Source organism: Scophthalmus maximus, chromosome 14 (assembly GCF_022379125.1).
Source record: "Scophthalmus maximus strain ysfricsl-2021 chromosome 14, ASM2237912v1, whole genome shotgun sequence".
NCBI classification, from domain to species: domain Eukaryota; kingdom Metazoa; phylum Chordata; class Actinopteri; order Pleuronectiformes; family Scophthalmidae; genus Scophthalmus; species Scophthalmus maximus.
This window is the reverse complement of record NC_061528.1, coordinates 16,120,142-16,147,943: the sequence shown is the minus strand read 5'-3', so window position 1 is coordinate 16,147,943 and position 27,802 is coordinate 16,120,142. Positions and strand designations below refer to the sequence as shown.

Genomic DNA, 27,802 nt, shown 5'->3' with positions numbered 1-27,802 from the left:
AATCGGGCTCTGTCTCTGTCTGTGTCATAACTCAGTCAAAACTTGACACATACATGATGTGATTTACACACTGGGTATCATTATCTCTGATGTCTATCACAAACAAACATCCATTAATATCTTATAGGAATCGTTGTTACTATAGTCATGCATGGGTACACTCCAAACCCAAACCGTAAATAGCTTGTTCAGGATACTTTTAATCCTGCAGCAGTATTGACACATGCCCGATGTGGAAAAAAGTCTGTTGAGTCCACTATCGACACAATGGTCAGTGAATTTGACAGCATATTTTCTCTAAAGGAAGAACAAACAACTGCATGCTGTTGTCTATTTCTGTCACACTTTTCATTTCTCTGATTTGTTTGGTACGTCTGCTCTGTGACCATTGATAATGCCCCTGAAATGAACCGAGAGGTGAACGACCTCTGAAATTGAGCATATATAGCGTTAGGTCAGAGAGGCCTCAAAGTCAAGCTCACCCACGATCCAGCACATCGGCTGACAGCAGAGATCTCTGTGAGCCCGCATCAGCTGACTGCTCAGCTGATCCTCTTCTACTTATTAAATTGGCATAGCCCATTGCGCTCTCTATTTACCTGCTTTAGCGTGGCTACCCTTCCTGATTTCACTGCAAGCCACTTCGCTACCTGCCTCCACCACAGCACCTCCTTTTAATGCTACAGTATATCTACCCTGATCAATGATGTGTTGTCATTGATGCCTACTCCGCTCTTTGCTGGGTCTTTAGCTGCTGCTCTCCCTGCCTCACATTCCGTGAAGGCTCGTGGAAGAGTAGGGAGATGTGCTCTCCCTATCCCAGGCTCCCCATGCATGTGGAAGGGCAGGGAGGTCCCAGAACAGAGCCGTACGACCAAATATGACTTATTTTGATTATTGAAATGAATTCATTCTGACTATAGTGTACCTGACTGTAGTACGTTTGTTATAAATATAGTGTATCACACAGTATGACAAAAATACACATGCCAAATCCACTGTTTTCATGTATTTTATTATTCATCACATTAGAGCCCCGTTCAATATTATTGTCTTTCTTTATTGTCTTACAAATATTAAGTTATCCACAAAAAATAAAATAACTTAGATAATAGCCATATTAAAACATAAAAATACAAACATACATTACATTTAAGACATGAAATAAACTGCATATTATAGATACTTTCCCAGAGTTTTTCCTGGATACAGTTCTGTATGTGCAAACTACTTATCAGAACCAAAATAATCTGTTACACTGGAAGCATTATCCCCATCTGTTTTCAACACTTACACATTTTAGCTTGAAATAAATTACAGTCTGATAAGGAGCCTCACTCATACAAGTTACTCGAGATCGAATATGACCTTCAAAATGTGCACTGGCAGAAATCTATATCAACTTTGTTATTAATATACCATGAAGTTGACATCAAAATGTACGTTGTACACATCAAAGGAGTGTGAAGGCGGTGAGTGTAGATATATTACAAGACGCTTACAGTGTCACACACGCACAGCACATTGCATCACAAAACAGGAAACACTTTGGATGTTAAGAGTGTGAGGAACTGAAGCATGTTCGTGAGCACTCAGTCTCCTGAGGCACTTTTAAATGTATTGATGATATTTGTGCAGCATTAATACGTTTTATTTACAATACTGTTCAGATCGTGCTGAAGATGAAAGCTGTATTTGTTAAATGTAGGTCTTCTGTGCACTCGGTGTACGCTGAGGGGGCTCTTACATCACATACCACCCACACACGCACACAGACTACACATGGTACATTTCGGATAATGACCAATGCAGGACAACGTGTCTGTGCTGCGTTCTAGGGACGTCTGAAAACGGGATGTACGAGCTTTGTGTCACAATCGTTTGCAAACAGCGATCGGGTCAAAAAGTGATTATTATAGTGTATAGGGATAGTGCTTGTTCTTAACTGTATCGAAAGCTGATTTGTCATTGAAGGAACTGCTTTCAGTTGTGAGGGGCCTGATATGAGGAGTCATGGGAAGCAGTAGCAGCAAGTTTCAGAAGTTCCTCCTTTCCACAGACGCCATCAGTTATTATAAAGGTTTGCCCCATAATGCAAACCTCTAATACATGAATGCTGAATCCGCATTCACACTAAATAGTCCAGTCTGCCCCTGGACTTGATTTTGTACCCAACTCTAACTTTTCTGCCAAGTTGCATGGATTGACTCATTGGGTGGTGTCGTTAATTTGAGCAGGGTTAAAATTATGACTAATACATCTGAGCCAGACAAACCCCTGTGTAATCTATATAACCTGACTCGAACACCGACACTGTAACTCTGCCCTTGGACAAGGCACTAAATCCTGAAGAGCTCCAAATGCGTTGTGCTATATCAAATCCTGTGCATTGTCAAACCTGATGTATGAAAAGGACTATCACCGTCCCTGTATGTGGTAGATGGAGGTGGATGGAGATGTTTATGCTGTAAATTATCGTACAGAAAACGGAGGGACTGCTGTTTAAATATTGATCTAGTTGGAAATGTTTTTAGATGTCCTCCCCCATTATTTAAAGTTTCATGGGAGGCAGACATCCACCTCTCCACCCTGTATATATATCACTGGTGCTATGACGCAATATCTTTTCTTTATGCATGCAATCTACTGCTTAGTCTCAACTTCCTCGTCGCTCACCTGAATCTCATTCAGCTGAACCTCACTCAACTTGTGCTCAAGAGAACAATACGATTTTGTTTTCAGAGCTGAGATCGCTCATTTTTGGAGTTTTCAGATATGCATCTGATGTAGCTATGTTCCTTTGTCTCAAGAGGAAGGCAGTAAACATCCAAGCTCTCTGAGTTGTGGCAGCTTTACACATCTGCTGCGTGTGCACACTCATTTTCCAACATGCACATCCACTGTATCTTTCTGCTGGCTCAACCGCTTCACACGCACACACACTGTCTTTGCTCTTCTGGAAAACAGCAGTCCACCGCAAAAACGAACGGGGTACATATATTTTAGTCATATCCCCCTTTCAAATGAACAGTCTAGATTTCAAATGGTCTCTTTTTCTTTGTTTTCTTTGTTTAGTCTTTCGATGCGTTTCTTCATTTGCAGACGCTGACCCACTCTGTTATCCTGCACTCTTCGCAGACCACGTAGCAGCACCAGTGAAACTTGCAGTTGCAGCGTTCACTGCGCGTCTGCTGCAGGATGTTGTGTCCCCGCCCGCAGCACAGACTCTCGCAGTTGTCCATGCCCGGGCTGGTCTTGTTGCAGATCCGGCCCTGCGTGCCGGCCGAGTCCGAGCCCAGGTCTCGCTCGCAGAAGTCTGGCGACTTTTCAAAGTAGACCAGCTCGTTGACGCTTGGCCGCCGCCGGTGCGCGTGGTGGTGGTGATGGTGGTTGTTCTGATGATGGTGGTGGTGGTGGTGGTTGTGATGGTTATGGTGGTTGTGGTGGTTGTTGTGGTGGGAGTGGTCGAGCTGTCCGGTGTTCCGGTTGTGTGCTTTGATAAGCGTGGCGATGTGGAAGCGCTCTTTGAGGATTGAGCCCACCACACGGAACTCTGGGGTGACCTGCCAGCAGGTCTTCAGCTGGCAGCTCCCCGATGTGCCGTGGCACTTGCATTTCCTTCTCATGTGTTCGAGCACCACCTGTGAAGAGCCGAGATGGAGACGGACAAAAAAAAGACAGAGTGGGATGAAGTGAGGGAAAGAGCAGAGGCGAAGGAGTCAGAGGGAGGAGGGAAGAGAATGAGAAAGATTAATAACTTTTCTTGATCACTGGGTGCATTTGAAGTTTAATTTATACATGTACAGTGTGTTTTGGGGTGAATCTCGTATTTCACACTGTGCTGGCTTTACTTTAGTGTTTGTTCTTCTAAGAAAGTGACTGTTCCACTGTAAACTGAAAGACACATGATGCCCTGAAGGAGTTGGTCCAGGTGGTCCAACTCTGAGCCAGTTGTCAAACACGCCGATATCAAATAACACAGATGCATGCAGGTATTACCCAAACAGATGTGATTGTCATTATTCATATTTTGGCAGCAGGGAATGACTCCCTGCTTGACCCCCATGTGCTGTAGTGGCACATTTGGAATCAGAGAATTACAGAATTGCATCTTTTCACTGTTTCACAGTTTAATGCTGGATAATGGAACCACGTGGATATTAAAGAAACACATTGTGTTGTTTTGTTGATATTCAATTTCAGGCAACAGCATGAATGAAATAAATGTTTTCACACAAGTTGGGCTTGTTCGTGTAAAGGCTTACCGGTAATACAAGAACACACTACATTGTGCACAATTGAATTCTTATTGCAGGTCTTTAAGGTCAAAATAATAATAATTTGGATGTCTACAGTACATTCAAATGCATAAGCAAGCACAAACACAAAGTATCCTGTTCGAGCATGACCAACACTGAAGGACCCACCCACCCTCCCTCAGTGGCACACACACGCATAAACACACTGGTACATCCCACATCGCATAAATCCTGCCCTGTAATGTTCCTGCAGGCGAAGTGCATGTGTGTACACATGTTCATGTGTTTGTGCCTGTTTATCAGTCATCACCTATTCTAAACTTTAAGATTCAATTACCAACAGGAACCCAAGGCCACCCAAAGTACTGACAGATGCTGCTGCTGCCGCCCCTATCCACACACACACACACACACGCACGCACACACACACACGCACACGCACACACACACACACACACACACACACACACACACACACACACACACACACACACACACACACACACACACACACACACACACACACTATCGAATGAATGATGGCAGGCATACAGGTATGAGAAATTTTGAGGGAAAAAATACAGGTGTTTTTTTCTTTTTTTTAAGATAAAAACATGTTATGTGGCTGTAAGGTTCGTAAAGGTGCAACAATCGGAGATGAGATGGACTCGTCATGGGCTCGAAACACTTCCAATTTGGACTGATGCCAGAAATCAGATGCTTCACTTTCTATTTCCTTGTTTGACTCCACCTTTGTCACATGGACAGGTTGTTTGATATTGTAATTCTGAGCACTGTGCTTGGTTTGCGTACTCTCTCCAAGGAGATGCTTGACTCATCTGTTTGGAATGAACGAAAGTGAAAAGTACTGCAAAAGAAAAATAACTCCTGTTTGCCAAAGAGCTGGCAAGGATTGGTGATAGTTGACAAAAGGAAAAAAAGAAAAGAAGAATTAAAAAAAAAATCAAGATACTGTTGCATGTGAAAGATTTTCATGCATCCATCTGGAGCTGCAACAAATTATCCAAGAAGTACTACTTTGCTCAGACTTAAAGGCTGTGTAAGTGTACTAGTGTAAATATTGCTCTCGTACTTAGTTAGATACATGTATAGTCTTTGTAAATATATACACATATTTATGGTTGGACATATGTTTATGTTACAGTCACTCATCAAACTTACGAGTAATGCAGGGCACTTAACATGAAATGTTTCGATGGTATGTGTAAAAGCATGCAGAATAGTTTCAGTCTTTGCATGGCTGCATGTTTTGTTCATAATGTGTGTTAGGATAACAGAAAGTGACTAAAAAAGTATGCATTTGAGGAAAAACATGGTCCTTCTGTAATTGCGTGTTGAAAATAAAGTTGAAAGAAACTTTTTATCCGTGGTGAGAAGATAGCTACTAAGACTTTATAGTAAACAACAGGATAATGGCTCAAACAGCCCTTGCACCGAGTTCAGATTGCAGCGTTCGGCTCAGTTTTTACATAAAGGCTGAGGCAACCCCAGAATCACAAACGTACTGGCCTTAAACACACAGCAAAGTCTGTAATCATAAAATACTCTAACCTAAACCTTACGGAGACAAACTGACCGGAGAGGCATAATTGTATCCACATTGCCACTGTTTGATGGTACTTTCACAACAGGATAAGGGTTTCAAAGGACAGTGAAACAACAAAAACAGCTAAAAAGTGTCAGTGTAAAAAAAATAAAGATAAAAAAGAGCGTTTCCCAAACTTTAGTGTGTGTGTGTGTGTGTGTCAGGGTGTGTGTGTGTGTGTGTGTGATCCCACAAAACTATTGCTTTCCAGTAGTAGAGCACATCTGGCTTCCCTACCTAAAGTTCAGAATGCACCATACTTTAATTCACCATTTGCTACGTCCCTCTTCCAAACTGCAGTTGTCCAGTCTTAGTCTGGCAACCGTAGAGAGGCATAGGCTTGTCAAGGTTTTGACTTCTCGATCCTCATGCCAGCAACGTGTAAAGGGCCGAAGTATGAGCCAAACTCTGCCTCCACAGACTCCGGAGGATGGTGTCTTTGTTTTCGCATTAAGAAGCAATAGGAATGCAATGCAAAGTGCATATGAGCTGTGCCAGAGCAGAAAGCTCAGGCCTACCAACAAACGGGGTTGGTCACTTATGCCATGGGTTCCTAATGTTATTCATTATGTGTCACTATAAAAGGGTAATACTGCATTCTAGACATTTAAATGTATTCTGTCAACTCAGCCAATAACCTTTGCATCTTGTTGCTACTTGACTTAAGTCCGACTGGTTAACCACCAGCTAGGCCCAGTTGTTAAGATTAGAATAGCACTTGATTAAATATTCAACACATCTGCCAATTCAACATCAGAATAATAACGTATGATTCCTGTTTAAGGCTGGAATTAGCCTCGAGAAAAGTTTGCAAGGCTCCAAAACTGCAACAAAAGAACAGCTCCAGGTGAACAGTAGGTCGACTTTTTTTGTACGTGGAGGGGAAATGTCAAATATTACTTTGACGTGTGGTTGAAAGGCAAACAGGTATAATCCAAACCCTTAACTGGTAATAGGAAATTGGGAAGCTCTAGTCTACTCTTGCTATATTAGAAGTGCGCTGTCAGAATGATATGTGAAGTGCTGATCCACCTGACAAAGGCGCTTGAAACGCTAAGAACATTTTGTACAAGCTGGCGCATGACTGATGTGGATTTTTGGGATCTGATATCAGGGAGTAAAAAATGTAAGATACCGATACATTAGCCAAGATTTTTTTTTAAAAAAGAAAGAAATTGGCAATGATTCCAAAAATCTCATTACCAAACCCTTATGACAAAGAAAACGTAATTGAGGCTTGACAGTTTTCAATTTCCTATCGGCCAACCAGTCAATTGGTTGGATTCTATAATTATACTTGTTCACATCAAAATGTTTCACCTCGACGGTTGCAGGAAGCTTTTAGGTTGCGGTAAAAAAATACTAAACGTCATTGTTTCTTATACAAGATAGCCGGTATTCTGCAGCACATTAACACCGTGTTTCAGAAAGTTTGATTTCAAATCCTGCCCATCTTCAACACTCATATTACAGTGAAATCTGTCTGTCAACACTGACAGAAATCATCCACCTTGCTCCTACTGCAGACCTCTGCTACTTCTTTTGACCTCAGCTCAGCCTTTGACACTGGGGGCCACAATGTCTTAATGACCTTTCTGAAAGAGAGAAAAAGGGAAAAAACAGTTGACACTAGTGATGTTGCTATGAACAAGGTCATCACACAAGGGCCTGGCAGCTCCTCCTCTGTGATACTTGTCGTCTTGTGCTCCTCTCTCTTTTGCCGGGTCCCACAGGTGTCTATTCTAGACATAACACAGATTTACATTGTTATGTGAACAATACCCAACTGTATGTTCCAGTATCCACTGACGTGTCATCTATTTTGTCCTGCCTACAAGTACAAAAATGTCCTGCAGTTGAATGAAACCAAAAGAGAAAATAACTCTAGTTACATCACGTGGCCCTGGCACTAGCAGCACTCGACAATCCTTCATTTTGTCTGGTTGCGCAATCCCTTATTCATTAGCATTATCCCTAATCGTTTTATGTGTTTTCTCACTTGCTGTGTGTTTAATTTCAAATGGTGTTGTATCATTTTATTTTGTCTTGTTACTGATCTAGCACAATGAATTTTTTACCCTTAACACAAAAAACACTTTGTGGCAGTGTTCTTTTTTTTTTTTTTTTTTAATCCGACCGGATGAATGATCAGATGAAAGGTTGTGATTTCCTGCTTTCTGCCTGATCCTGCTCACCAGTACCTGGGGCTATGATGTGTGTGTGCGATAAAGACAAGGGAAAGGGGGAGAGTGAGAAAACACAGAAAAATGTGTGTCTTTCTCTTTGTGTTTATGGTGTCGGACTAGACTACTGTGGAAAAAAGGAAGACAACTGACACATGCGATTTACTGTATAGTTGCCCTGTCGTAGATTTTACAGATTTAGCCCCGGGTACATGGAGGACAGGCAGATGGGGTGGGGGGGGAGGAAAAGAGGATGACAGGAGGAGGGGATGATCTTTTGATTATCTTGTTGCTGTCCCTCCATCACTTCATACACAAAAGCTGTTGCTGTGTGTGTGTGTGTGTGTGTGAGATCACACATCACCTGTGTGTCTAGCTGCTACTCCTTTTAGAGATCAGTCATCATACCACGCTGCTATTAGCTATCTAGATGAAATCGTAATCAGCAAACCCTATCTAACCTGCCATCAGCTGTGATTGGTGTGGCAATGTGAGGGGGCAAATATACAGACATTGTTGGTGTTACACAACATTAGCCACAAGCTATGAAAATCTTGCATGAAGAGAGCACCTTGTGTCACACACTAACTTTGAGCTTCTGTGTTGCACATTAATGGACCTGGAGTCAGGTTTTGAGGAGAGTGAAATAGAAATAGGTCACTGTGTTAAACGGGGAAGAGAGCTGGTGGTTTTTAGATGAAATAAGTAATGATTATCTCTTTTTGGGGGGTTGTTACTGGACATAAAGATGCATATTCCTTGACTTACACTTGGGCTCATGGCGCACGTACACAACAGAGACGTAAATGCTTCAAAGTCAATGGCGGACCACGGTTAGAGACAAACATCTGGCGAGTTCTAATTGGCTCAGAGAGTGAGACAGAGGCGTCTATAAAACAACCCCAGACAGAGATCAAATACGACATGTTGGTGGCAGATTAGGACTGCAGGCTACACAATACAGCAGACGGGGGGAGAGGTACAACATGTCGGGAGCAGACTACCGTGCAATGAGGAGGAGCTGTGAAGTGGCCTAAAGATCTGCGCCTTGTGAGCACAATCTGGCGGGTCATAGTGTGAGAATTAAAGGGGCAGTAAGCGATTCTCAAGCAATACACGTTTTGTAAAAATCAGCGCACATTTCCCCACCGTCCGTGACGGCTTTTGTGTGCGCCCCCCAAAAAAGCGTGGTAATTGGCACAGCCCTGGCTCTTTGAATCGAAAAACAAAAACAACACTCGTCGAAACGTTAAGAGACGTGCTAGCGGGTGGTCATGCAGCTCCGCGGATTTTTGGCCTAGTGGTCATTGTGTTGGTTGCGGGTTGGCCTGCCCGGCCAGAGCAGTAAAATCGCAACAACAAGAAAGAGAGAAACAAGTTTTCTCCAAAATCGCTTTTTTGCCCCTTTAAGATAAAGGTATGTGTGTCCACCAAGTTCATACGCAAATTCAACCAGAAAAGTAACACTTATGTATATTTGGCCACATGTATTCTCACTCACTTTTTTGTTGGTGTTGTTTTTTGGTTTTGACACGTCACCAAATGAAGTCACTGGTTGTCAAGTTCCTATTTAAGTAATATATTGCGATTTTCCATTTCTTTGTTTAGTTTTCTGTAAGAATAAATCAAAAAGGTTCAGCATGCATCAACTTTTTTGCACATGTTTAACACATTGCTTACATTTATCAATAGCCCGTTTCTACAGTGATTTATTTCTGGAGCAAACAAACTCAATGACGTGTTTTTTTTCATGTGTTGCTTGCAAGTGGCTGGTGCAGCTCTGTCATAATGAAAACTGTGATCCGGCGCTGCCGTTACCACACTCCTTTTAGCCTCATGTTACACTTGAATTTGTCATCATGACCAAATATCCAAATTTGGCTAAGTCAGTACGGACTCAGTGGTAATGAAGGAGTTGGTGATGACTTACAGCATTTTTTTTTTTTTTTTGAAGAGGGAAAGTCCTGTGGCATGACATAAACGACACAAATGTAGAGAAGAAATAGCCAATGAGAGATTTGCCTGTATGAACACATTTATAAGGAATCTCAGACCATATGAAAAGTGTATAACATTGTCCCCTTTGCATGTATGATCCCATCCCTGCCTAATCACATGCAATCCGTAAGTTAATGTAAAAGTCTCTGCTATTGGTCTCAGTGTTGAGCCACTTAAATAACAATACTTTTTTGCATATGTAACTGGAGTAAATATGATAAATGCTCACCATGGGGAAGCACCGTAATTCAGCAACTTCATTTCCAGTCTTAACAGGCTACGTCGCACCGCAATCTCTCTCTTACTGTCTCATTTATTTGGTTAATTTGAATTGAAATTTTGACCAATCCCTGTGTCGTCATCTTTTTGACGGGGGAAAATCCTAATCTGTTGTCTGTGTGTCCCACAGTCGACCCTTCATCGCAGATAAACGGCAGGCTAGACTGCATGCAGCCTCGTGTTTGTCAGTTCAAAGACAATCTGCTAAAGGACGTTTAAAGCCGAGCAGAAAGCCGAGGCGATATCAAAGCACACAAACAAATCCCACAGCCGCACATTAAGCCCAGACATCACTTTAAACAAATCAAACGCCTCGCTTCAAAAGAACCTTCACGCGTGTACACACACACGCACGCACGCATGCAAAAAACAATGGCAAGTAATTACTGAGCAAATGCATATCTACTGTATTCAGTAACAACCATGCTACATTAGTGTGTGTGTGTGTGTGTGTTTGTGTGCGTGCGTAGTATTTACTTACTGTTAATTGCACACAATGTCCACAGCTCTCATTTTGAGACTCTAATAAAATGTTATTACCAGCATAAGCACATCCACCTGCTAAGCTTTTACTGTGAAACATTTGCCTCTGTGTGCGTTAGGGTGAGTGTGTGTGTGTGTGTGTGTGTGTGTAAAAAAAAAGAGAAAGAGAGTCGTACGGATGAAGGGGGCATGAGCGTATGTGCGTCTCCACGTGCGTGTGTTGGTGTGTGCACGTGTGTGCGGTGGGTCACATCAAATGCTCAGCCTCTGCACTGTCAGGACTCAGGAATGCTCTGCACACCGCTGATGATAAAAACCGGCCTCTGAGGAGCACAGGACTAACCCCGCACTAATACGTTGCTATTTTTGATCAAACACACTTTGCTTTTTCGTGTGGGTTCTGAGTCAATGAATCAACGTGAATGGGATCTCCAGGGCGGTTATATCGTCGCTTAAGGGTTAAATTAGACATAAAAGGATCCACAGGGGTCCCACTGTTGCCAGTTAGGATCAAGCTATGAGCTATTATGGTTTAAATATGTTCAGTCCTCTGGTGAAGCAATGCTGAGCCTCAACACACGCACACAATGTGGGTCTACAATTGCCTGTAAACATCAGGTGTGAGAGGCAGAGGTCTTTGGCTATTGATACATTCAGTTGGTGAGTAGAGGCCTACATCAGACACAAGTGAATCCATATTTTGCCTAGTGAAAGCAAATCTCCTTGTATAGTAAGTTCAGATCAATTACAGGAGAATAGTCCCAAAACTTAGTTCTTAAACTAAATTACCCTTGGATGGGGTAACACATTCAGATGCTGTGTTTATTTTGTACCAGGGGAACCTCGATCGAATGTGTCAATCCACTGATTATAGAGGATTTGGCCACTTTCACAAATTTGATTTGGACCAACTAGTTGCCATCGTATAAAGAGAGAGAGGAAACGAGGAGGAGGGGATGATCTTTTGATTATCTCGTTGCTGTCCCTCCATCACTTCATACACAAAAGCTGTTGCTGTGTGTGTGTGTGTGTGTGTGTGTGTGTGTGTGTGTGTGTGAGATCACACATCACCTGTGTGTCTAGCTGCTACTCCTTTTAGAGATCAGTCATCATACCACGCTGCTATTAGCTATCTAGATGAGATCGTAATCAGCAAACCCTATTTAACCTGCCATCAGCTGTGATTGTTGTGGCAATGTGAGGGGGCAAATATACAGACATTGTTGGTGTTAGACATCATTAGCCACAACCTATGAAAATCTTGCATGAAGAGAGCACCTTGTGTCACACGCTAACTTCGTGTAAAACCATTTTTTGACCCAGGTCATTGGTCATGGCAGAGTAGTATCATAGAAGGGGATGTGTCGCCAGCACAGTGTGGTTGCACTATACTTTTCGACAATACCGTTCCCACATAATCACTTTCCCTGTAAAACACATTACATGTTGCACGATAAAAACACTCTAATTGCGGTTTCGTTGCGTCTTTCAGAGCCAAAACTGCATTGTCAGATCGTGGCACACTTCTTGCTGGACAACCATCCCCACTGTGAAGATCACCAAGAGTCAATGAAATATAACTGTCAGGGGCAATAAGCGATTTTGGAGAGAGCTTGTCTCTTTCTTTGTTTTGGTTGTGATTACCCTGCTCTGGCCGGCCCGCGAGCCAGGGTCCTCGGTATGGCACTAACCACTAGGCCAAACCCGGGGAGTCGCGGCGCCACCCGCCAGCAAACCTCTTAAGGTGTCGACGAGTGATGTTCACGAACTGCAAACAGTGTTTGAGCCTGGGCTGAGCCGAAAACACAGAACCGACAGCTAACTGATTTTTACAAAACGTGTATTGCTTTAGAATCACTTACTGCCCCTTTAACACACAAGTGCCATCATGAACTTAACCCTTGAAAACTATTTGAAGAGAGTCAGGGCAACTGTCTCGAATGTTTGGTCGATTAGGGAACTGCGAGCAGCTGAAATGTATAGTTTCCTTCCTGATAGGTGCCAAACCATATCTTTTTACTGCCCTGAAGTTAGGGCCTGATGGTAAATTGTAATTACCACAGGACGCTTGCCAGTAACACTAATGCAGACTGTTGCATAGCCAGCACTGTCACCACTTGCCTAATGAACAGACAGGATTCAACAGAACCTCGGCGTGGCTTGAAGCTCCGCAACACAAACGCAAGAAAGCATGCCAAGCGTTTGCTTTGAGGTGTGCTCTCTAAACGATTGAGAGAAACTCTCAGGAAAAAACTTGGCCGAGAAGTTTACTGCCTCGTCGAAGTGTCTCCATGTGATACGCAAACACTTAAAATGTAGTCAAGTCTTTAAAACGCCTCTTTATGAACTGCTGTACAGAAGTGCGATTGGGTTCACTGCAAATGACACAATGGGAAGCTGCACAGTGCATCTACACAGCAAAATGAACGCAGAATGTGGATTACTTGACATGTGAAATTATCAGTTAATATGATTCTTTAGAAAAATTTAAAAAAATATTGTAAATCTGTCAAATTGAAAAACAATGATCACTTTTGTGAAGTAACTTTTGTATCAGATACAAACATGAATATATGGTCAGCACATTGTTTGATTTACAATGTGTTTTTACATTAAAATTAGTTTTAAAGGGATCTCTCTACCAATGTCAATGCTTTAAAGGTATTTCTTTTTTAATTTGGACTTTTTCTACTCACTCTAATTAATATTTATTTTTTTGCGAGTGCAAACAAGTAGCTGGTGAAGCCGTGAAACATACACATGTACACTGCTATTGAGATGCTGACATTACATGTAAATAAACCACAATAGAAAATCTCTCGTGGCTCCTTAGGATACAGTATTATTTCTTTAATCAGCCCTGCTGGAGAGAAGTTGGTGGAGGCAGATCAGGAGAGGGCAGGGAAGGAAGGGCGAATCTCTTTCTACTTTCCGCCGCCGTGTTTGAAGTCTAAAATCTTTTGCAGGGTTTTAAACATCTGTTTCCAAACTGCCAGCAGCCACTAATTAGGGCTAAAAACAAGACGGGACGTCGTGAGAACCCTGGGGTGGGCATGAGGCGACATGCACGCCCCGCAAAAAAACCACTGCATTCCTCTGCCTAAAGACTACTTCGCTGAAAGTGTGGGGGGGTGGGGGGAGCGGTGCGGAGGGAGGTGAGGTGGTGGGTCGGTGGGGGGTTGAACACACACAGGAAGGGCCGGCATTATTTCTGAGGCCCCACCTGTCAGTGTTTTCTGTTTGATTCTAGGGGCTGTGTGTGTGTGTGTGTGTGTGTGTGTGTGTGTGTGTGTGTGTGTGTGTGTGTGTGTGTGTGTGTGTGTGTGTGTGTGTGTGTGTGTGTGTGTGTGTTGCAAGATCTTAAATGGGCTTTGTTGTGGCTGTCTATTAAATTTGAAGTCATCAAGGTGCGTGGTGTTTTACAGTGTAACAGCTCCGCAATGACTCACAGTACGTTTGCCGTCTCTCCCTCCCTTCTCTTTCTTTCTCTCTCTTTCTATTGCTCTCTGTACATTGCCTTCATTTGAACTGATAATCTCCGATCTGTGGTGAGATGTAACAAATCACTTAGACCCCCCCTCTCTATTTTTAATGCCCCTAAACCCCATGAAAGATCCATTAAGCTCCATTTTTGTAATTTAAAAATAGTAAAGGGGGTTTGGACGTCGCTGCGTGTTTGAAGACGTTCTTCTCCCCCTGTGTAACAGAGACTTACAGCCAGATGTGTCAGATAAGCTAGCAGCTTTGAACCCCATACAAAGGTCATCAGGGGTCATCTGGCTCGAGTCAAAATGCAAGAGGTAGAGGTCAGGATCACTGGGTGACGTTTGGCCCCCGCTGGTTACAATCAGAACCTTTGCCAGAAACAAGGTATAGGCTCTTTGATGTTGACTCGGAGTCAAAGTTTTTAGTTTTTTTCTTGTTTGATGGATGCCTCATCTGCCTTGGCTCGAAACACACAGTCTGGCACACTGAAAGCAAAATTTATCGTGAGCAATCTGAGAGCCAATATTTAGCCTTTCTAAACATCGTCCGGGAAAGATCAAACTGTGAATTAAAATGAAACTAAGTAGTGCCAGTTATAGTTTGTTTTCTTTTGCGCTACTGCTGTTCATCTTAAAGGCTTGGAGGGTGTGATTACATGTTGCGATTTTGAAAGATTTTCTCTAGGGCACTTCACCTGCCATTAAATGGAATGGGCTTGGCTTCATGCATTTGTTTATAATGTAGAAACTTTGATAAATTATTAATTTGAATTTACTTTTACTTACTCATTTGTTTGAGTCTCTTATCCACACTGGACTTTGTTTGTGTTCCTTGTCACTTTCTACAGTCAAAGCTGCAGCTCTGAAGGGATTCTGTCAGTTTTCCCAAAACAAGATCAGCAATGTTTTTCTTTGCCCGCCTCCTGCTAACTGACTCCTGTATCTGTAATTATTTAATAAGATGTACTGTATCACATCATGTAATTTATGTCCATTGTGAAATGAAAGCATTTCTTAAATATCAGGCTAACAGACAAATTGGTGTCTGTGTCATCGCATCAGTCAACGCTCAGCAGATGATATATAACCTTCTTTTAATAAATCCATCTATTCTTCTCTCTTGCTATAACTGTTTTTGGAAACCCAAATTTGCTTTTTTTTGTTGATGTCAAAATCAGTGGCATTTCAGCAGGATACACTTCTGCAAAAAAGACACACTGACAGGAAAAGAAAAAACAGGATCTAACGTGGGAGGTCTTGGATGTGAGACAGTGTCGTCTAATTGTTGAGCCACACTGGGATCCTGTATGTTACCAAATTGACCGCACCACTGCAGCCACTGCAGCGAGTCCAGCTGCTGTTGAGATTTCGTCTGACGCGATCTACATTTGTTGTTTTGTCTGCATAATCAGGGAAACCAGAAGTAAACTGATGGAGAGATACAGGCCCAGATTACTGAGGAGGAAACGGGGAACAATGACCAATCTACAGTCGCTTCTTCTCTGTTCCGTCGCAGAGCTGGACGTCCTCAAGGCTCGTCACCGCCATTGACAAGACTTTTGGAACAATTCCGTGAAAACAAGTTTAGATTACATCAGGAAAGTTTCTAAAATAAAGCCGTTGTTAAATATTATTGCCTCGCATAAAGGTACCTTAAATAGCCTCAATCCATCCATCCATTATCTACAGTGCTTATCAATTCCCTCTTTGACATCCTGAGTGACCACCATCATAAGGACGAAAGGTTATTCTAAAGTGACGACTTCCCCTGTCGGTCGGATTCCTCTGAGGGTTGGATGATTTACAGGAGTTTCCCTGACGACACAACAAATCAAGGACACGGTATAATAATAATAATACAACATATACAGTAAATGCTATCTGGGATGAGCAAGGGAGTGAAAACTTTGTAGCTTAGAGTTGAATATATGAGTTTTATGTCGGGAAAACAAAAACAAGCAAGAGGTTGCTGATATCGTACTGACATTCATTTCACTAAAATTTCACTTAGACCCTTTTCTATTTTAACTTTTTTGGCTTCTGAATGGGGGCGTGCTGGAAAAAAGTTTGAGAAGCACTAAATTCATTTGAAAACAATAAAAAAAATACATATATTAACACCACCGAATAAACCATTTAAGCCCATTTCAGTTTCCGAATGAATATTTTCAAAATAACATTCACTCATTACATTATTACATCATACTGTAAAAAATGAATGAAGTAGAAAGTATAAATGGCTCCAGACATATTGGATGTATTACTGTAATGTAATCCCCAAGGCCGTCTGTTAAGGCAAGCCTAGAACATAAAGGAAGAATCCAAGTGGAAATTCCCAAAGTGGCCACGTTAACCAATACACATGTCTGTCTATACCCTGGGAGAAGGTAAACTGAACTTTACACTAAGCCTTCGCTCTCTCTCTCTCTCTCTCTCTCTCTCTCTCTCTCTCTCTCTCTCTCTCTCTCTCTCTCTCTCTCTCTCTCTCTCTCTCTCTCTCTCTCTCTCTCTCTCTCTCTCTCTCTCTCTCTCTCTCTCTCTCTCTCTCTCTCTCTCTCTCTCTCTCATTCAATGCAACCCGTTCTTTCAGAGTAAGGGTCCCCCCTCAGACTTTGGGCTGTGTGTGTGTGTGTGTGTGTGTGTGTGTGTGCGCCTGTTGCTGGAAACCCCTGTGTTAACAGAAACAGGTGATCACCAGCTTCATGTTACTGGTTACACAACAACATCAATGTAACTGTACTTTGGGAGACATGTCCCTTGCTACTCTGCAGCCATTGTGCACATGGTTAAACATTTCTTTCAGTGAAAAGGATGAAAGATTCTGATGTTTTTCCTCTGACAGCCGAGCTTATCTCTACAATATTGTTAGGGCTCAACCTTAATTAAAACTGATTTGAATGCGAAACTGTTCAAGCTGATTGGTTACATGTGTTTGTACATAAGTTATCTAATTCACTTTGTAAACACGTTTTGTTAGAATAATTTAAATAAATGCTGTGTTTTGATGAATGGCACATTCTTTATATTCCAAAAACTGAATCCCTGTTTTGAATCCCAGTTTTTACAGGCCTTGTGAACTGCAGAGCAATGCTTACAGCAAGTGGCGCTTGGGACAAGACCAGTGCAATAACGAATGCCGATGAAATTGGATTGTGTGGTAAACTATTATCGTTGGCCGAGTAGCACTCGACCCACCCACTAGCCACTTGTTTTATTGTGTTGTGTTAAAGATAGTGTATAATATTTACACTAATAACAGAGGGATATGATGTATCTAACTGTGATTTAATCCCTTCATAAGTATGTGAGCAATAACTACACTTGTTGATATGATGAATTATAGTGAGATGTATAATATGGTTATATATATTGCATTCTATTTACTTGAATTTTTATATTGTTTATTTGTTGCATTAATAATAGCATGAATACGACTTACAGTGAAACATGTATATTTCTTTGTGTATGCAGAACCAGATAAAACATTTTTAAAAAGTAGCACAACCAGAACTTCCTGTTAATATAAATGATTGCTGTTGATTAGACAATGCCACAGCTGCTTCCCAGCAACTGAATGAATACATTTACAATTTTAAAACTATCAACAAGCCACCACGATCGTGTCAGAGACTTTATGTTCCAATTTAGTAATGGATTCATGAATAACTGGTGCAAAAATGTCTCGACCATTAATCCCAGGTCAAGCTCCATGTACAGCTGGATAGGATCTTATATCATGCCATCGCAGAAATACACAAACATTCACAGTCTCCCACTTCACACTCACCTGTCTCCCAACTCTATTGTTGTGCAGCCTCATACGGGCATGGATGTCTTTGTAGGTCTCGCGCGCATCCAGGAAGTCCCGCGAGAACTTCTCTCCGAACTCCACGTCGGGGCTGCAGCCACCCCACTCCCAGGAGTCCTGGGGTCCCGGCAGGTCAGCGGGAAAATGCTCCATGACGCCATGTACCATGCCCTTCCCCCGGTGGATGGCCTCCAGCTGCAGTCGGTGGAGTTTGATGCGAAAGGCCTCCTCGTCGCCACGCCGCTTCTCGTCACAGCCGCATGCCTTCAGCTTTCCCATGGAGCAGGCGTTGGCCACTGCGTGCACCACGCCCGCTGCCGCGATGGCGTACGCAAAGGCGCTCTCTCGGAAACCTGTGGGTGTGGAGGGAGGTGATGGGGGTTTTATTTAAGCCCAATGTGGAAGTTGAAGTGTCACAATCAGGAGAAAGTAAAGACTGGGATTTTTCTTTTTCTTTTCAAGTGTCATAACACAGCTTTTTCCATTTTCTAAGACTCTGAAGATGGAATTTAGTGTCTGACACAGTTCTTCATAGCTACGTCCAAAATGACACATGAGGACTGACTGATTGACTTGAGGAGCGTGTCAGTATTTGGGAATGTGCCGCGTTGCTTTTAAGAAGCCGCCATCGAGGCACTATGAGTGTTATGAGACGGAGTTCATGTAAAAAGTTAACATAGAACATACCGGTGTGAAAGTGTCATGAACCTGTCAGGTGTCATGAGAAGATTACCAGGTGAACGGATGATGGACGGTGACATCTGCAGATGACTCTGACTGTGGTGCTGTTGCTGTGTGCAGAGATCTATTTCAAACCCCATTTTGAACCCGAATAGAATCAGAATAGCAGCGCAACTATTTAATTCCCTTCCTTAAGGCCGAGTTGAAAAATTGCTGGAAACAACTTTGAGCCATAAAACTCGGTTTAACAACAGCTAAATGAGCAAGATGAAGGAATCTGTTGACTTGTCTGTTTGCAACTTTGCTTGTTGTAGTAGACACAGGCTCAGTAAAGCTGTAATAAAAGGGCCTCCTCTCCTCTTTTTTGCAAAGGATAGACAGAAGAGTTTATATACATTGTTATATACTACCCCTCCGAGGAAACTACCCTAACGACAGATCTAAAATGTGCAACAATATTTTTGCCGACAAGAAGTTGGCAGTATTAGGTTATCTCAGAGCCTGACCAGGAAGCTGTCTCCGTCTCGCTCAGACCCACCCTGGTTGTGGGTAAGCAGCTCACTCTGCAGCTTTATTCAGGGGACCAAAATGTACCCGGAGGTAGACGGCACACTGATTCCTCCACCCCTTGAGAAAAGGGTCTCTGACTGATCAGTCAAATCTTCGACTGATTACACACACTTCCCCAATCTCATAAAACCAATGGGAACATCTGAGACGGTAGCAATCGAGTTTTCCAAAACTTGCGTACATTGCATCTGCGGAGCAGCTGAACATGAGCAAATCCCCATCACTCCCATCGGAGAACTCACTTACTGAATCATACTAAACACAGCTGCGTCTCCCTCCGTCTGTCCCAATGCTTGTAAACGACATATCTCGCTGTGAAACTCTGCACTGCACAAATCCTCATGGGCCTTGAACCACATTTAATGCTTTCCGGGCATTTTATGCATCCCTCTGTCAATCTATTCTCATCTTCCATGCATCTTTCCACTGTACCGGCTCCTGAGTGACTGGCATTGACTTGGCATCAAATGGTTGAATTTGGTCCTTTTTTTGCATTTTTGTCATATCATATCTTGCAAAGTAATTTTTGGACCAAACTATGTGTTACTATACGGGCAAGTTTTTAGCTTAGGGAGGTGGAATATGCCACACTGAAACTTTTTGCTGTATAATAACTTGTTCAGGCTCAGACAACAGGAGGCGGTTTATCGACTGTGCGCATGTGATATCTCTTCACCATTTGGGACGGCTGTTGCCTTTGCAGCTGAACACATCTCTTTCTCCCCGAGAAAGTCTTGCTCGCATGCAGCACATGTAATGAGCAGCTCGACCACAACTGCTCTGTAATTCGCAGGACTAATGCTGCAGAACTCCTCTCTTACACACACACGCACACAATATAAACACACTTACACATTCACCCTATCCGTGTCGATACAGTATATTTTTGTGAAAAAGAACAAAAATTCCCCGATGAATTGTGGATTCTGAATATTGAAGGATGAAGTGCGTCGCGAGCGTTTGCACCCCAATACCCTCTCCAGGGTTTTTTGTCAGATATCCGCTTACCGCCTGTGAGCATGGTACCCTCAGGTTCTATAAAAGAAAAGCCCCACTGGCTGTCATTTACTGCTGCAGAAAACAGTGAAGATTATAATGGAAACTCGTAAAGAACACATGAAAAGAAACCGCGCCGGGGTTTATAGCAAACTGCTTGGAGGGGGGAAATGATTCAGGCTAGATGTTGGAGTCAAATAAAAAGCCAATAACAGGAACTGCCCCCTTTTTCTTCTTTTTTTAAAGCAATGTTTGATGTTACTTCATTACTTATATATTCAAGTAATTGTTTTTGTGAGATATAAAGTAGAGCTTGACACATTTTCTTTCCATGTTAGAATTCTTTTGTTTTTGTCACACTGGGCAAATAGTCAGAGGCTGCGGAATCCCTCCAGGCCTAAGTGCAGCTGAGGATTACCACCAGGCCAACTGGTTGTCTGTTCTCCGACACACATATTGCACATATTACTCAATGGTGGTGTCAACTTTAACTCAACTTTTCTGGTATATGCATTTAAATATAAAAGGATGTGCCACTCCATCATATCAGAAGACCATCGTCTTACTCATAAATGAGTTAAAAAAACTAATTTAAGCTAAACACATTGTCACATTCTGAATGATCACCGCTTTGCTCGGCTGAGCCTCTCACAAAAGCAAGCTACGTCAGTGGTGCACAACTTGTGCGTCTTAAGGAAAAGTCCATATTCCGACTGACTTTTGCCCAGTGTGAAAAAACAGCTGTTTTAAACAACTTTCCTATTTTCCTTGACTTGAATTGTATATGCATAATCTCTATGAAAGTACAGTCCCGAACGATATTCAGGTGTTCAGTGGCAGCCTGTGTGTGTTTACATTTTACAATTTGTACTTTGAAAAACGAAGCAAGCAGGCCCGATAGATCCCCTAAATCTTACACACTGAACCTTTAAGTTGCAAGATTCGCTAAGCGAACAAGCAGCTGTGGTGGAGTCCTGTGTCTGGTCACCTGACATATGTAAATGTCACAAAAATCTAAACTTTATTTGTTTGAAAACAGCTTCACTTGAACAGCGGTGAGTCAGCTCCAAAAAAGCTGAGGTAAACTGCAAAGTGGGGTGATGAATCCAGGAGCTACCCCCTTCAACATACCAGTGATAATTTGATACGTAGTTATTATAAAATGAGTTATTATTGCATGTTGAATGTTCAACGTCTTGATTATATGTTTGGTTCAACACCAAAAAAACACAGACAATCTTTGAAATTGCACCGACTACACATATAATTTGACTCACTAACTCCCGCTCTGCTCCTCTTGCCCCCTACCACCTTGACTCACACAAGGAGGTGGGGGGGGGGGAGAGAGAGGGGGCACGGGGACGGCACTTAGGCACATCCTCATACTTAGAAAGCCTGATTTAGCTGCAGCCCTGCTCTGGGCCGGGCTCCCCGACTCAGGCCCCCGGACGACTGGGAACAAATCAATCTAACAAATAATTCACCGGCTGCGGCACGCCCGGCTGAACTGATGGCAGAAGAAGTGGCAAAAATGAATTAAAGATTCAAAGGAAACTGTCACTTTGTGTTACGGAAACCCACCAAACAGGTTTATGCTTTTTCGCCACGAGAGTTGGGAAAGTGCTGAGAGCAAATTCACAAGCACTTGCACTGGCAAGGGAAGTAAAAGCATTAAGGAGCAGCCCAGCGAGGGAGGAAACAGACACAGTGACAGAGAGAGGGAAGGATAGAGGGAAGGAAAGAAAGAGGCTGAGAGAGAGAGAGAGATTCTCCTATTTCTGTTGATCCATGTCTCGCCTGACGTCCTCTTTAGCCTAGTTTCTAATGCAAGCTGAGCGGGAATGAACGTGGGCCCATGAAATGTATTGCGGACCATCAGCTGAGAGATCGGTGGCAGGGCCAGAGAGGATCCAAGCAGCATCCGATGTAGTAAAGTAAGACACCGAAACAAACACTGAAATGTGAGGCACTTTACATCCCCTTCAGTTTCACTCGAACGATTGTTGTGCGTAAACACTGCTTCACAGGCTTTTTGAGACATAGATCAACGCCGCGTTAGTGTACGAATTGCCAAGCGAAAAAGAAACAGTCCGGCTATACGTGCGCCTCGCGTTGTTTGTTTTTTCTACGCCGCGATTCCATCGACTCAATGTCTGTAAATCTGTCTCAATTAAAAGCGCTGCCAGTAGCTGCCAGTAGCTGCACGCATCGATGGCCGCAGCGTGTTTACTCGCAATCCATTTTTCGAGCTTCTGTGGAGCAGAATGTATCAACATGTAACAGATGAATCATCCAATTAAAAGAGTTGTTTATGTCAGTGGTTTGGAGTTTCTGCACCCGGGGCAAACCAGGGATGCCAGACAACTAGCAACTGCCTCTACTAATAATGACAATCAGCGTTTCAATGAGTCAGTGAGGAGTGAAAGTACATCCAGAGGTGTGTAAGCACGTCGCATTTGTCAAGAGTTTTTTTTCTTTTTCCTTTCTCTCTTTCTTTATTTTCTTTGATACAGTTCAGTGGCGGCGACAGGATATAAAAATCCTCATTGCGGGTGATGAAACTGAACTTTCATGATTGCATCGCACGCAGATTAAGGAGAACATAGATTTATGGCAACAGCCCTCCAGGACAAAGCTGATGCATTTAATGAGTTAGTATTTCTGTTCAGGATTGGGGAATTCTATCAACATTCCCTCAAGCTATTTACAGAAACCTGGTGGTTTTCTCACCTAAAAAATAAGTTTTTATATAATAAACATTTGAAACCTGTATCAAAACAATGACCAAGCAAAAATAAATGCAGCTCAGTGCTTATCTGAACCAAGTGTAATTTCTCAAAAAAATCATAAAAGGCTGGATACAACATTGCTTAATAAGTCTTATAATAATTCATTTTGGGCATTGTCTACTTCCTCACTGGGTGAAACTCATCTCAAGACAATCTACGGTACGTACAACGTTATTATATTGTGCTATTCATCTATCCAGGTGCTCAGGCTACTGAGAAATTGATGCCTTTTTCCAGTCAATAACCTGGGACGAGTCCATCTAAAGGCTTTCCCAACTTTAAAGATCCTCTTTCATCCTTTGTGGTTGACTTGCAAAAGCTCACGAGCACAACAAAGCGTCAGAGAGAAAACCGATCTGTGGGAGGTTTGGTCATCTGGAGGTGACTAACTGCTTTTGAAGCTACCTGCTCTTTTGTACGGATTATTGAGTAGATACAGTGAGGTGGTTAGAACACAGACACCGGCCTGCTAGTCACTGAAGATAACCTAACCATTTTGGAGGACCTTATTGTTGTGAGATAGTATGGGGGGAAAATTATCTCTTTGTATGGCCTTGTTTGAAGAGTTACAGTACAATATCAATATCCCTTGTTTAGGACGTGCATCTTTGTAGTGGCTAATCTTTCTTAAGCCTATATCCTGTCAGGGTATTTTATTTAAGTGTGTTTGAGGATAAAGCCGCAGCCTGTTTGAAGACCAAACTTTTGAACTCACTCCGTTACAGTGTTTCGTTCAGCAGGTAGCCTGTGGCGACATCGCACCTCTGCAACCCAGTGTTTGACCTCTTATAGCTCGGACACACCACGCGGATTTTCAAAGTCGTAAGATCTCTGTACCGTTCATACAGGGTTCAGGGAGATGCAGCCCGCGTTGGCTGTAGTGCGTCGACGCACTCACTCGCAGGATTTGGGGTCCCGGACTTGTCCAGATATTTAGCCTGATAGATATCTGACAGACGACGGCGAGGCCTCAACGAGACACTTGGATGGTGTCGTTGGTAGTTCACACATAGCGATCGAGTGCCGGTTTGCAAGATTAAACCCAGATCTCCCTCCTATTTGTTTTCTTTTGTTGTCGAGCTCCGCAGTTCGTCGCCGAGTGGAAAATTGGTCTTAAAATCGTCTAGTGTGAAATCGGCACTGACCAATACCAATGTGGGAAGTTTTCTATTTTGTAATTTTTTTTAATTTTGCATCCCAGTAGTTTGTAACTGCAAATTTTCATGAAAGAGTAGTAAAATGCCTACAAGACAAGCAGAAACTGAAATGTGAATTTAACTGAGATTACATGTCATTGTATTCTGTAGTATAGTTTGTGTAGTGACCGTGTAGCTGACCTCTTTTAAAGACAATGCTGTCGTAGGGTATTTTGTTCCGCGTTTCCAGACTGGAGCAGTTCCAGCGGTGACCTCGGAACTGATGCTGGCACTCGTGGATGGCGATCTGGATTCCCTGGATTGCCGAGGCGGTCACGTCTGGGTTTCGCATGCACACCTCCAGCTGGCGCCGCGTCAATCCCGGAAGCGTCAGACACACGGTGTTGGCATTCAGGATCGGATCGATGTTGGGGAGCTTCAGGCCCAAGATTTCGTTGGAGTCTACCCTGCATGGAGCACACAGGTCAGGTTATTGACAAGACAAAGACACAATTTACTCTGGAAAAGTCCCTTTGTCCCTTTTTTGTCCACTTCTGTCGCCAACTACAGTCTGGTAAGATTTCTGCTAATGTTCCTTGGGTGTCACAGCTGCACTCAGTTCCCACTGTTGTGCACACCACAGTACCAGACAGGCGCCTTGACTTGATGATACTCAGTATAGTTGATTGCTGAAAAACCACAATAATACACATGATGTGGGTTAACACTTTTAAAAAACATCTCCAGATGCTGACGGAAGGGGAAATGCACTAACAAATCTATTTGTTTTGTTTTTGTTTTTCAGACGGATTTGCTTTATGATCGTGCAAAGCTGTAATAAAAAAGACTGACAGTTAATAAAAAGAAATGGCTATAGATCCTGTGGTTGTGGTTTTATTTTGGGGTTTTCCACATTTGCAATTAAATGCTCATTGAGCTGCATACATCAAAACATGGATATTTGCATGTGGTGTTAATTTGGCCTAATTCGTGTTCGATGTTGATGTGCAAGATAAGAGTCATACGGGGAAAACAAGTGCGTTGAAGTGGTGAGCGAGGGGCTGTAATAGTTTGAACCAGAGTTACTCTACTAAACAAGCGACTTTCTGTATCTGCCTCATCGCCACAGGAAAGTCAATGACTTTTTTTTTTTTTTAGCTGTCTTTACTGTCTCCTGCTTCTGTTGCAGATCAATCATGTGGGGGAAAAGCAACAGTAATTCAGCATGGCAGCAGTCAAAGCTCTCCTCTACTTCACAGCAAAACAGCAACAGCCGTAACAAGGAAAACACAGGCTGCTCTGATGATGGCCCTAGATGTGCACAGCTTTCTTTCCATTATCATTACAAGTAAAACACAGGTTGCGCGTCCCTCGGTGATTGTGTGACTGGGACACACAGACTCACATGCAGCGAGTTGCCTGCGTGTGGCTGTGGTCAAACACACATCTGTACGAGCACATCAATCAAGCGCGCCCTGCACATCCACACGCACATCCCCATCAGGTGTAAAGAGGTGTGTACAGTGACACACACACACACACACACATAAACACACAAAATGCATACACATCTGCAGCAAGTTTGCATAGGCTACTTCGTTCCACTTTCGTCAATGTGTCTAAACTTCTGCACACTTCTACCCTGCAAGCCTCTATATGAGAGAAACAGACTCAAACACTCACATCACCTTGAGCTCATTCTGCAAAGCATCCCGCTTCAAACATGACGTGAAATCAAAGTTAGAGCTTGCTGTGACACGGAATTTTTTCATTTGCATACAGCTGTGTCCCACTTTCTTGTCAGTATTGCATTTTGAATGGCTCGACTCCAGTTTCCAGGCGTCTGTTGCTACCTGTTGTGTTTCCTGCTCTGTGTGCAGTGGACCTGTTTCAACAACTCCTTCCAAATAAAGATTATTAACTGGCAACATTGTTTGGGAATGACAGGGCAGATAATTGGCTCCGGATAATAAACCAATGTAGATGTTTCATCTTTTGATTTATTTTGAAAATGTTTGTTGTAAGCTTTAAGCACTGTGTATATGGAATAATGCGGGTGATTTTTTAAATTTTTTTTTTACATGAATGAGAACTGACTTTCACAATGTTAATGTTATTTATTATTATTAATTATCCTAATTCTTTAAAAAAAACTAAACAACTTAGTCAGAACTAAAAAGGTTGTGTATGAAAGAGATTGACCATTGAAAAGCTTTAATCCAAACATCCCATATTTATTTTAACTCACCTTTTATCCAAGAGACAGACAACCACCAAGACGCATGTTATTCTGAGGACTGAGTGTTCCATGTTGTGCCTTAAAATCATTTTTAAAAAAGAAACAAAAACTTTGTTTGAATAAATAAATAAAAAAATCAATAAAAAAGGTTGAAAGTCCAATATTCCGCTTCAAAGTGAAGAAGAGGACTGAGAAAGTGGAGGGAGGGGGGGTCAGGTCAGGTCCGGCAACGAGTTGGCGCTGGACTTGACAGCTGCGCTCACCCTGCGTCCAGATGTGCCAGCCAGAGGCGGGATACTCATTCAAGAAAAAGTTTCATCAACCTCCCAACTTAGTGAATGGAGGAGGCTGCTACAAGTTGTTTTTTTTTGGGGGGGAAGTCAGTCTTGTCTGTCTCGCACACATCCGTACACATCCCGGTAACTCCGCCGACAAAGTCTTTGCAGTTGGGTGTAACATCCGAGGGAGAGGCGGCCGGTCCGGGACAGGCGCTCTGCGCGAGGTCTGCTTGACTGTAGTGAGTTTCTCGGTGCGCCCCCGGTAGTCCTCCGAACTACTGCACTCAGCGCTCCGCCAGCCCACTTCTCCTTTTCTTTCTTCTTTCTTTCTTTTCTTTTTTTTTTTTTTTTTGCGTCACTCTGGGAGCAGGAGCGCGCCGAAGGGAGGTCAAGTGCCTCGTCGAAGCGGGATAGAGATCCTTTCGGATAAGGAAACGACAAAACACTTAGCGCGCGCCCTCTGCGAGCGAGAACATTTTATATCCACCAGAGGAGCGATGCTGAGGAGGAGGATGTGAGGAGGAGCAGGAGGAGGAGGAGGATGGTGAGGAGGAGGATGTGAGGAGGAGCAGGAGGAGGAGGAGCAGGAGGAGGAGGAGGAGGAGGAGGATGGTGAGGAGGAGCAGGAGGAGGAGGAGGAGGATGGTGAGGAGGAGCAGGAGGAGGAGGAGGAGGATGGTGAGGAGGAGCAGGAGGAGGAGGAGGAGGAGGATGGTGAGGAGGAGCAGGAGGAGCAGGAGGAGGAGGATGGTGAGGAGGAGCAGGAGGTGGAGGAGGAGGAGGAGGAGGAGGAGGAGGAGGAGGATGGTGAGGAGGAGCAGGAGGAGGAGGAGGAGGATGGTGAGGAGGAGCAGGAGGAGGAGGAGGAGGATGGTGAGGAGGAGCAGGAGGTGGAGGAGGAGGATGGTGAGGAGGACCAGGAGGAGGAGGAGGACAAGAGAACCGGACTTGTGGGGTTCGTGGATCTAGTGCAAATGACGTTGATGCAGCCCATACTGCAGTCATCATTTTA

The 27,802-nt window shown here is 43.1% G+C and overlaps 1 protein-coding gene across 1 annotated transcript; it reads right to left on the bottom strand.

The window, feature by feature from the left end:
- Positions 1 to 996: 996 nt before the first annotated feature.
- On the bottom strand, positions 997 to 27,237 carry wnt10a (wingless-type MMTV integration site family, member 10a). Its single transcript, XM_047337450.1, is given in 6 exon segments — positions 997 to 3,363; positions 3,365 to 3,406; positions 3,466 to 3,641; positions 18,081 to 18,454; positions 24,475 to 24,740; positions 26,522 to 27,237. Coding segments are annotated over 6 exon segments (1,209 nt in total). The 5' UTR covers positions 26,602 to 27,237; the 3' UTR covers positions 997 to 3,092.
- Between the last annotated feature and the right edge of the window lie 565 nt (positions 27,238 to 27,802).